This window comes from Physeter macrocephalus, chromosome 19, assembly GCF_002837175.3.
Source record: "Physeter macrocephalus isolate SW-GA chromosome 19, ASM283717v5, whole genome shotgun sequence".
Classification (NCBI taxonomy): Eukaryota; Metazoa; Chordata; class Mammalia; order Artiodactyla; family Physeteridae; genus Physeter; species Physeter macrocephalus.
The window spans coordinates 9,204,059-9,216,197 of record NC_041232.1 but is presented as its reverse complement, the minus strand read 5'-3'; the positions used below and the strand labels follow the sequence as shown (position 1 = coordinate 9,216,197).

At 39.6% G+C, this 12,139-nt stretch overlaps 1 protein-coding gene across 5 annotated transcripts in view; it reads right to left on the bottom strand.

Moving 5' to 3' along the window:
* The window catches only part of CORO1C (coronin 1C), an 81,300-nt gene that overhangs the window by 25,228 nt on the left and 43,933 nt on the right, over positions 1–12,139 (bottom strand). For all 5 annotated transcript variants that reach the window (XM_024120544.3, XM_024120543.3, XM_024120542.2 and 2 more), the window contains one exon: positions 5,847–5,969. In XM_024120544.3, the coding sequence (XP_023976312.1) occupies positions 5,847–5,969 (123 nt within the window). The remainder of the gene's footprint in view (positions 1–5,846; positions 5,970–12,139) is intronic.

Below are 12,139 nucleotides of genomic sequence, written 5' to 3'. Positions count from 1 at the left end.
TTAATCTCCAAAATTTATAAGCAGCTCATGCAGCTCAATATCAGAAAAACAAACAACCCAATCCAAAAACAGGTAGAAGATCTAAATAGACATTTCTTCAAAGAATATATACAGTCTGCTAACAAACACATGAAAGGATGCTCAACATCACTAATCATTAGAGAAATGCAAATCAAAACTACAATGAGGTATCACCTCACACCAGTCAGAATGGCCATCATCAAAAAATCTACAAACAATAAATGCTGGAGAGGGTGTGGAGAAAAGGGAACCCTCTTGCACTGTTGGTGGGAATGTAAATTGATACAGCCACTATGGAGAACAGTATGGAGGTTTCTTAAAAAACTAAAAATAGAACTACCATATGACCCAGCGGTCCCACTACTGGGCATATACCCAGAGAAAACCGTAATTCAAAAAGACACAACATGCACCCCAATGTTCATTGCAGCACTATTTAAAATAGCCAGGACATGGAAGCAAGGTAAATGCCCAACGACAGATGAATGGATAAAGAAGATGTGGTACGTATATACAATAGAATATTACTCAGCCATAAAAAGGAATAAAATTGGGTCACTTGTAGAGACGTGGATGGACCTAGAGACTGTCATACAGAGTGAAGTAAGTCAGAAAGAGAAAAACAAATATCGTATATTAACGCATATATGTGGAACCCAGAAAAATGGTACAGATGAACTGGTTTGCAGGGCAGAAATAGAGACACAGATGTAGAGAACAAATGTATGGACACCAAGCGGGGAAAGTGGCAGGGATGGGGGTGGTGGTGGGATGAATTGGGAGACTGGGATTGACATATATACACTAATATGTATAAAATAGATAACTAATAAGAACCTGCTGTATAAAAAATAAATAAAATAAAATTCAAAAATTAAAAAAAGGAAGCAGTTGGGGTAGAAGATCAAATACTTCTTTAAATTTTTTTTTTCAACCGCTGAGTTGTTAAAGCATCTTGTAATTACCCCAATAATAATAACAAATGATTTGGGGGACATTAAGTGATTAAAATATCAGCACCATAGTTAAGGGAGTGAAAAAGAACACTAGGAGGAAGATTTATCCCAAAGCATTATTTAACTTACAAAATGTTCACTCTGGCAATACTAATAAAGGGGCCACGTCAGAGGATTCTGGGACGATGGTGGTGTCAGTGGCAGCACAGTTTTGGGATCTTCCCAAGTCCCTCAAAGAAAAACACAGAGCAGGCAGATAACAAAACAAAAACACAGGGACAATATATACACAAAACTAGGTGATAACCCAAATGCAAGTGTGTGGAGGAAAACAGCCACACAACCTGTGTGTTGTCGGCCTCTGTGTGAAAAAAATCATGGGGCAGCAATGGGGTGCCCCACAGATATGAGAAGAGCAGGCCAATATGAGGCCAAAACAGAAACGGGAAGGGGCTTTGCCGTCTCCAACAGCAGGTGAGAACAGGGACCTGAAACGAAAAAGGTATGAAGGGGCTGGAGAAATCTAAACCCCAATACCCTAGAAACCAACCAGAGAGGACTCCCTTCTGAGACAGGCCCACACTGAATGGAAATTCCAAGAAATGGAATCAAATCTGAGCAGGACAGAAATAAGATGGACAAAGGAATCAGAAAGACCAAAAAAAAGCAGGTCAGGAAATCTGACAGCAAGCCACCATGTTTCTGAACACTACCTGAAAAGGACAGAAGAGGGAGCTCTGTGAAGTTAGAACAGCTTTATGAACCAAGCTAGCTTCTGAAAGCTCGGGAAAACTCAATTCACATAAAAATAAGAGAGGGAGAAAAAAAAAAAAAATCAAGGCTCCAAAATTACTATGAGAAAAAAAGAGAATACACCCCTGCAGACAGTACAAGAATGCTAATAAGACCAGCTCCAAAGAAAGATAAAAACTATCACACACATTTTGAAAGACATTATTAAGAAAACAATACAAGACAGGAAACACTGTAAGTCAGAACTTGAAAAACTCAAAAGTAAGGTGGCGGAAATCAAGAAAAAAATTAGAAATAAAAGGAAAAGAACTTTAGAAACGAAGACTAACAAAGAAACTAAGAGCAAATAAACATAAATAACGTCCCCAAAGAAATAAAAGGTAAAAAGCAGAAAAATTTTAGCCTAAAAGAAATGAGTAAGAAAAATGGTTTGGAGAGAAACTGAAAAATATCGAAGATAGGTAAGTAAGATAAAGCATTTGGATAACAGAAGTCCCTGAAGGGAAAAACCAAAGCAAAGGAACAGAACAAATACTGAAGACTCTAAGTCAAGAAAACTTTCCTGGTGGGGGAGCGGGGGGGAGACCTGAAACCGTATATTGAAAGAGCACATCACACACAGAAATACCAACTCAGAATAACCAACAATAGTCTAGTAAAATTACTACATTTTAAGAAAAAAAAATCTTATGAACATCTAGGCAAAAAGAACATATACTCTATAAGGAAAAGAAAATCAGATTTTTTCTGATCATCTGATCTTTTACAGCAACACTTTATGCCAAAAGAAAATGAAATATTTAGATACTCAAGGAAATACTGCAAGCCAAGAATTTTATATCCAGAAAAACTCACCTTTAAGTATAAAGGTCACAACAAGCTATTGTCAATATAGAAGAACTTAGAGAATATAGTTCCCACCAGCCTTTCCTATTTGATTCCATCCCTTGGAACTGCTCCTCAGGGTGGGGCCTGTCCTGGAAGGGAGCCCTCTCTGGTTGGTTTCCAGAGTACTGGGGTCTAGAATCTACCAGAGAAGGAGCTTCAGATGATCCAAGTGCCTTTTTTTTTTTAAACTGCTTTCAGTAATCATAATGGTGGTGATACTCTTAGTATTTTTAGTGTGAGACTATTGTATGTATACTGTGAAAAAGCAAATGAGATAGATTAGGATATTCTAATTCATCCTGAACCCCTGAGAACCAGGATTCTTGGTGTGAAAGAAAGGAGACAGAGATGTATTATTAAAGAAGTTAGGTAAAAACTATACAGTCCTGAATTTGAACTGGAAAGATTAAGACGAAGTCACAAGGTATTATATCTTTAAATATATATGTATATTCTAGCCAAATTCACTGCAAAGTCTTAAAAACAATGATCGCTATGGTAACAATGAGCATCCCTAAGCACTCAGAGAGTGATCTAGGAACTCCATTTTCCATTAAAACAAACCAGAGCTTCTGAAAGAAGTGGCGGATTTGAGGTGTGGGGTCAGGAATGGGCCTGGGACACCTGGACATACTGAAGAGCAAGGAAGCAACAGCAACAAGTAGGGTCACTTCAGAAGGACTCAGGAACTGTGAAGAGGTTCCCATTAACATAGACTGAATCCCCTAAGCTTTGAGTAAAGAATTGTAATAGATCGAAACCCATTCAGTTCAAAATGAAATGAAAGGGGGAAAAAAACCTCCAAACGAAAAACTAATTGGTCACCTTCTGAGGAAGATAAAGAACCAATTCATGATTTTGAAAGCTGGGTAAATAAAAGGAAAGAATCAAGCATTTACCCTGCTTTCCTATATGAACTATACTCCTGGGTAACTAAATAGTAGATAAGAGAGAGCATCACCTTAAAAATTTTACCAGCTGAAAACTGAAAACAAAATCATAGCATTTAATATCACCATTTTGAGACCCCCTAATGAGTTGCTGGATCTAGGTGCTGGGCATCAATAACTGCACAAATCAAAAAAGAGCAAAAAACCAGGCATCTTGACACCTCGTGCCTCCTGAGGGGAGACCAGAGCACGAGCTCTAGGCTTGTCAAAGGGATGGAATCTGAATCTAATCATGCTCTAGGATCCAGCTGCCAACTCGCAGGGAATATGAAAGACAGAGTAGCAGGTTGAACTGGACCACAAGGGTGCAATCAGCAAACTCTGGACTTCTGGAAGCAACAGGTCAAAGGTCAGGCTTCTTCAGCAAGGAAAGGATGGAGGAGGAACCTGTAGATTAGGAAAGCCCTAAAAGGCATATCAAGTTTTTAAAACTTGGAAGACTAAGCTCTAGCGTCTAGAGATGTACACTTAAGTGATTAAAACCACAAAGAAAGGCAAGGAAGTGAGTTTTACTGGTTACTTGGAGAGGGAGGGGTAGATGGGGACTGGGATGGGGCACAGGGAAGAGACTGAAAAGCCTGGGAAAGTTCCATTTCTTGACCTGGGTGGCAGTCACAGGGTGTTCACTCAGTAATAAATCTCCTAACTCAGTTCACTTTTTTTAAAAAATGAATTTATTTATTTTTGGCTGCGTTGGGTCTTTGTTGCTGTGTGTGGGCTTTCTCTAGTTGTGGCGAGCGGGGGCTACTCTTCGTTGTGGTGTGCGGGCTTCTCATTGCAGTGGCTTCTCTTGTTGCGGAGCATGGGCTCTAGGCGCGTGGGCTCAGTAGTTGTGGCACACGGGCTTAGTTGCTCCGCAGCATGTGGGATCTTCCTGGACCAGGGATCGAACCCGTGTCCCCTGCATTGGCAGGCAGATTCCCAACACTGTACCACCAGGGAAGTCCCTCAATTCACTTTTTCACTTAATTGAACTCACTTAACTATTTGTTTAGTGTGTTTTATAATACAAAGTTTTTTTTTTAAAAGGGCAATGTGACCAATAATGCTGGAGATGGGGAGGGATGGATCAAACCCGCTTCTCCAAGAAAGGTTAAGACTCTTAGTTTAAGATTTGGGCATCAGGTCTAAATACTGTTCCTTTCCCTTAGCAAAACGTGTCTGTAGCCATTCAAATGATCAATTTAGCAAGGCATGTTAAATGGAACAATTCCTTTTAATAGCAGCGTATTTCTTTAATACACTTTGGCTGCCAAAATCATGAGATCACAGGAGGAGTTATCGTCAGCCAAAAGTCCATGAGGAAAAATGGGTAAACGTTTAAATGGCACAGTTCAGGAATTAATTTCTGTTTATATAAAGTAACTGTAACTAACAAAGCCTTCCAAACAATGTTTCTAAGTCTGGCTCAGTGCACAGAAAACCAAGAGGGGGATAACCAAAGTGCAGTTCTCGCAGCTCTCCACCTGCCAGGTGCGAGGCTGCCTGAGGGACGACCTGCCTCCACTCCAGGCATGACTTCAGGGCTCCCTGTCTGCGCTCTTGCCCAGTCTTTGCAGCAGATGTTGGGCTAGGATTTAAAATGGATCCAAACTCATAATTACATTTGAAGGCTAAGAAGAACATAATCAAGAACAAGAAGCTTCACATTCACAAGTACTCCAAAGCCTGGTTTCATACATAACCTACCTTTGGAATCTAAACTGGGGAACATATAGAACTTACTTTAACAATCTTTCAAGTTGGTTATTTGTACATCTGCATAAAAAGGACTTCGTTAACCAGGGTCCACTAGACATTAGCTTGGAAATAAGCACCTACAAAAACTCTTTACTATCTTTCAATATCTGTTTCATATCCCATCTATCTATACAACCTTTGGCATCGTATTTCACTGTAATATGCAATTCATGCTAGCAATTTTTTCTCTCCTTTTTTAGAGAGAAGGGAGGTCATGTGGTGCAATGGCATTCACAGAATTATTGGAAAGTCATTTTACTTTCCCTAAAATCTTCCCATCAAGCAGATGTGTCAACTGTTAACAAGGATGTGCACACACACAAGCAAAAGAAGAAAAACAATAGAGTACAACTCCTTGATATAAACTTGTAAAACGGCTTATCTGCAGTTAAACTTCAGTGTCGCTAAATTCTTGTATAGTCCAATGGACAATCAAAACTCTATGATTTTCTGCATTTCAAGCCTCCACACACACACTCTTTGAAGGCAGTAGGTGAGTCTCGCTGGCCTGTGTGCCCGCCACACCGAGGGAACTTACCATAACCGTGCAGTCCTCTGAGCCGCTGGCAATGACCTGATCATTATGTGGGCACCAGTCTATGTCCAGCACTGGTCCTGTGTGACCACACACTGTGGGGTAGGATTTGTCAATTCGACCAGTCTGAAAGGAGAGAGAAACAGACCTATTATGTAACATCAATGCCACAGAGTTTGTATGTTTTGTCAGACCCACTTCTCCTTTATTACTTCTACCCCAAACTCTCAAGAATCTACAAATTATGACGTTCATATCAGCCAATGTCAACTGTTAAGAAATGTCAACTTGCATTTCTAGAAACAGCTACTACCAAGGATACTCCAGCAAATTAAGGATCTACATTGCCAGAACCACAGAGATTTTATTTAATCAACAGCATTAACAGACACAGCAAAAGAGAATACAAGAGTCTTTTTACCACAATACAATTCTAACAATAGCCTATTGTAAATTATAGGTGTTTTTACTGTTTAAAAAAAAACCATACCTGGTATTATTCAAAAGGTAAAATATAACCTTTAATATGATAAGCTAATGCCCTTGAATATACAAATTAACAGTTCTGGAAGTGGATGGCACTTCCAGTGAGCAAGCAAAGTGAAGGTAACAAAAAGAAAAGCTTTAACCACTGCTCAGGGGCCGAAGGACATAGTACGTTTCCATGTCTCGGTCTCTTCCATCAATAGAAACGCCAGCGGGGCCTTCTAATTAACCACCTTAGCTCTCAGCCATTACCCAGATCCACATCTCATTAAGAACACAACTTCTAATGTTGGTCATAGCAACCATCACAACGTGCTCATGTTACACACTTGACCCGAACAAGCCAATCTGGCTTATCGGACCAATTTCGTCTGTGTTAACCAAGACAAATGCTATTACAACAACAGCTGTACAAAAGCTGCCTCCTTTTAAAAAGGTTAATGCCAGTCCTTGCTGACGTTCTTCTACATATGCTAAACGCAGGTGAATAGAAAGGAATCACCACAATGCAAAAGTGAACCTATTTTTTGGTTGATGCTACTCTCCTGTTATGGCCAGCTGTCACAACACGGGGGCAGGCTTCTTGGAAAATTTTCAAGATCAGTAAATTTGGATTTCTCCACTTTGACTTGACTGTGGAAATCTCCAGAGAAGCAGTGTGCTAAAGCACAAAGACCACAGGCTCCAGAGTCAGACAGATATGGATTCAAGTCCAGGCTCTCTTCATTAAACTGTGTGTGATCTCAGACAGGTAATCTCTCTAAGCTTCAGCTCGTCATCTGTAAAATGAGTAACAGTAATACTTACCTCCCAGGATTACCGTGAAGAGTAAATGAGAAATGAGGTAAATCATAACCTAGCATTACAACGATCTGTATAAGGTGTGTAAAAAATTAATTAGAGTACCCAGAATACAGTAAATACTCAATAAAAAGCTGGCACTTATTATTAGTTCTTCCTGTATAACATGTTAACTTACTCAATCATTAAGAATTACAAGCGTGTGTTATCCGTGAACTCTGGGCCAGACACTGAGCTGAGTGTTGGAGACACAGAGGTGAGCAGGGCGCCCTCCACGTCCTGGCCGAGCGTAGAGTCCATCTAAAGCTCCAGTTAGAGCGCAGCACAAGACGTGCAGCGCCAGGACAGGCCCAAGGCGGCAGGAACACAGAAGAAGGACATTCAAGCAGCTGTGCGGGGGCTCCAGCCTTTGGGAAGGTTTTCTGCGCAGAAAGGTGAGTTCTGAGTTGAGGTGTGAAGGTGCACCAGCCTACGGACCTGGGGCCTGGGTTTTTTCACACGCTCCCCCTTTCTCTTGCAAAACTAATTCAACCCAGAGTTTCGGTCCCTGAATTGCATCACCAAAAACAGGAATTCATAAATGAAAATGCCAAGGAAGAAACACAGAGAACCTGGGTCTTGTATGAGAAGCCACGTGGGTCACTGACAGACCGAGAAGCAGTGAGGGTCAGGGACCAGGCTGCCAGGGCTGGGGTGTGGCGCTGCCATTTTCTCCCCTGAGGCTCTGGCCAAATTACTGCATCTGGCGACCTCAGTTTCTCACCTGTAAAACGAGAACGCTAGAATTCTTTCTTCAAGAGCTGATGTGAGAATTAACTGAGACAATCAAGGTAAAGCACTTGGTACCGCCCCAGCACCTCTAGTGCTCAAAAAACGTTACCCCAAATTTAACAACTGCCGGAATCCATTCTACCAACATCTCTGACCGCATCCTTCCTTAAAGAAGGAACTGCTGCTAAGCACCCAAGCCAGGTAGTTTTACCTAATTCCCACTGTGAGCGCTCCTCCCCTGGAGTTCCTACCCCACATAATGGTCTACTACTCAAGGTGCTGGCGGTGAACTCACAGGTGTTTTGTTTTCTAATATTATTACTGTTTTATTATGTATTATTATTATTTAAACTACAGATATAGTTACTCTCTTGAATGTGAGATATTTAGTAATTTAAAACATTCTGAGACACAAAGCCCAGGTTGAGGTGTGACACACATTGCAACAGACATTCCAGAAGGAGAGAATGCCAGAGAAACATAAAACTGAAGAGATGAGGGCTGAGGATTTTCCAAGTTTAACTGAGGGCATAAGTCTTCAGACTGAAGAGGCACAGGTCCCAATTAGAATATCCTAGTGCAATTCAGAACACCTAAAATAAAGATAAAATCTCAAACAAAAGCAGCCATAGAGAAAAGACAGATGACCTACAGAGAGAATAATTAACTGTGAGCAGACTTCTCAAAAGCCAAGTACAGAAACAAAGACATCAAAAACTATCTCAGAAATGGGAAGAAAAACAACCACCTGTGCATTCTATGCCCAGAAAAACTGTCATTCAAAAGTGATGACCAAACAAACAAACAAACAAACAAAAACCACAACATTTTTAAACAAAAAGATACAGAAAGTTTACCATTTAAAGACTCTTATTCAAAGAATTAAGTCCTTGGACTTATCTCAAAGAATTTCAAAATTAATTTCAAAGAACTAAGTTCAAGGACTTATTTCAGGAAAAGAAAGTGAACCAGAATAAAGAACTGGGATACCAAAACAAGAAGTGAGCAAAAAAATTAGTAAATGTGGTCAGTGTAAATAGGCACTGACTGTGTAGAACAGTAGTAATTATGACTGACTGGAGTACAGGTAAGACAAGGCAGAGCTAAAACACTAAACAACAACAACATGTACGATAGAAAGATATGATCAGAATTCAAAGGTTTCAGGGCCCTTCCCTAGAAAAAGGCAGAAAATTTGACTAGTTTTAGACTTTAAGTCATGTAAGTATGTTAAAATTAAGGGTAAACACTAAAAGAGAATATATAACTTCCAAAAAGTGTATGGAGTGGGAAGAAGGTTAGTGGAATTTTAAAAACTCATTCAATATAAGAGAAAGAGGAAATAAAAAGAAAAAAAGGCAAGAAAAAGCATGAAAACTAGAAAGCACAAAATAAGATGGTGGAAATAAAACCAACCATAAATCACAAACTGCGGTAAATATGAATGCCTTAAACTCACCCGCTAAAAGACGAGGTGTTTCAGATCAGATTAAAACCAGCTATAAGACACATTTACAAAATAATAATACAAAAAGGCAACTAAAGGATGGGAAGGGATATAAAAATACGTACCACGTGGCTATACTAGAACAAATAGATTTTAAGGTGAAATGCACTATTTAAGATTACATTTTAACATTTAAAGAAACAATTCAGAGAAAAGCTATAGTCACTATGGATTTTAACTCATCTAACTACATAAGCTTCAAAATAATTAAAGCAGAAATTGACAGAAGTACAAGGAGAAAATGACAAAACCATAACCTTAAGAGATTCTAATAAAGATTTAAGAGATCAAACAGACAAAAATCAGTATGAATATAAACGGCTTTAACAAAAGTAACAAGCTTGATCTAACGGATATATACAACTTGTAGCCAACATTTTAAAACACACATTTTTTTTGTTTCCAAGCACACTAATAAACATTTTTTTAAAATCACCAATTAGGATACCACAAAGCAAATCTCAAAAACTACCAAGGAGTCAATATTGTACAGAGCATGTTCTGAGTACAACTCAATACAATTAAAAATTAACAGAAAAATATAGGCCAATGCATCTGAAAAGTTTGTTTTTTTTTTAAAGTGTTTGCCAACCTATCCAAGTCCTCGACATCACTCTTACCCTTCCTACTGTACCAGGAACATAAATGGTATCAGTCTTCTTTCTCCTTCTTTTTTTAAAAAATAAATTTATTTATTTATTTTTGGCTGCATTGGGTCTTCGTTGCTGAGCGCGGGCTTTCTCTAGTTGCGGCGAGCAGGGACTTCTTCATTGCAGTGGCTTTTCTTGTTGCAGAGCACAGGCTCTAGGTGCACAGGCTTCAGTAGTTGTGGCATGCGGGCTCAGTAGTTGTGGCTTGCGGGCTCTAGAGCACAGGCTCAGTAGTTGTGGCTCACCGGCTTAGTTGCTCCACGGCATGTGGGATCTTCCTGGACCAGGGCTCGAACCTGTGTCCCCTGCATTGGCAGGCAGATTCTTAACCACTGCACCACCAGGGAAGTCCCTGAAAATTTTTTAATTTACTAAATAATTCACATAGAAAATCATAATAGCCAATAGAAAAAGGTTAAAATGGTCAGTAAATACGTGCCATATCAAAACTTGTGGTATATAGCTAAAACAAATCTTAAAATTCCAGATGAAATAAGCAAGCTCCTAGAAAACGTGTGATGTATCAAAACTTCTTCAATAAACAGAAAACCTAAAGAGACCCAGAACCATAAAAGAACCAGTACTGTGGGCTTCCCTGGTGTGTATATATATATATGTATGTATACATATAATAGATACCTGACAAAATCAACAAACAACTTAATAGAATAAGGGGCAAATGATATGAACAGGGATCCACAGGGAAGGAAACCTGAAAAGCCAACAGATGTATGGAAAGTACTCCATTTCACTGGTAATCAGGGAACTGCAAATTAAAACGATAAGGTAATATTTGACACCTATTAAAACTGGCAAGAATTTAGAAGTCTAAATACAAGTGCTGGCAAACATGTTTGGAAAGAGGAACTCATAAAAGCTATGCACAGGAGAGTATCCTGCTACGATTCCTTTTGAGAGCAATTTGGAAACAACTGGAGCTGAAGTTGCCCACCCCTCAGCAATACCACTTCTCGATGGTCTGTGCGAGAGAAACGCTCCCATATTTTGCACAAGGGTATTCATGGCAGCACTGTTGGAAACAGTGAAAAAAGCAGAAGCAACGTAACTGTCCTTTGGTATGAGAATAAATATCACTTATATAGAAGTTTAAAACATACAAAATAATAGTCTATGTTATAGGTACATACACGTGTAATAAAGTACAAACACATGATACATACCAACTTTGAGGAGACAATTACCTCTGGAGAAGGAGAAAAGATGGAAAGGAGAATGGTATTTTAGCTACATCTGTTATGCTTTACTGTTTTCAAAAAAGGGAGATACGAAACAAACATGGCAAAATATTAACATCTGTTTAATCTTGTAGGTGAGTACATGAGTGTCCTATTATTTTGTCTGTTTCCTATTTTTAAAAAATAATTAAAATATAATTAAGTTGAGAAACACACCAATGTATTGTTATTAATTTACATTAAAAAAAAAAAATCTCTGGGACTTCCCTGGTGGCCCAGTGGTAAAGAATCCGCCTTGCAATGCAGGGGACGTGGGTTCGATCCCTGGTCAGGGAACTAAGATCCCACATGCCGTGGAGCAACTAAGCCTGCATGCCACAACTACTGAGCTCATGCACCTCAACTAGAGCCCATGAGCCGCAAACTACAGAGCCCATGTGCTCTGGAACCCACGTGCCGCAACTACAGAGCCCACGCACCCTGGAGCCTGTGCGCCACAACTAGAGAAGAGAAAACCCACAAGCCACAACTAGAGAGAAGCCCGTGCACCACAGTGAAAATCCTGCATGCCTCAACAAAGATCCCACGTGCTGCAACTAAGACCCAACGCAGCCATAAATTAATTAATTAATTATTTAAAAAAAAAAAAACAAAAAACAAAAACCTTTAATCCCAAGGAAAAAAGGTTTTCTACCTGAAATGTTTTATTGTATCTCAGGGTCTTTGCATTCTGAGGCTCACCCCAGCACATCCCATATGGCATCCTTGATGGCAGAGCATAGTCACTGAACTCTAAACATCCAAGGACACCAAATAATTTTTTTCAATCTGGGCTAGGAAGAGCTTTTGCTCAGATATACAGCAATTCTGAGGGGAATCTGGAAG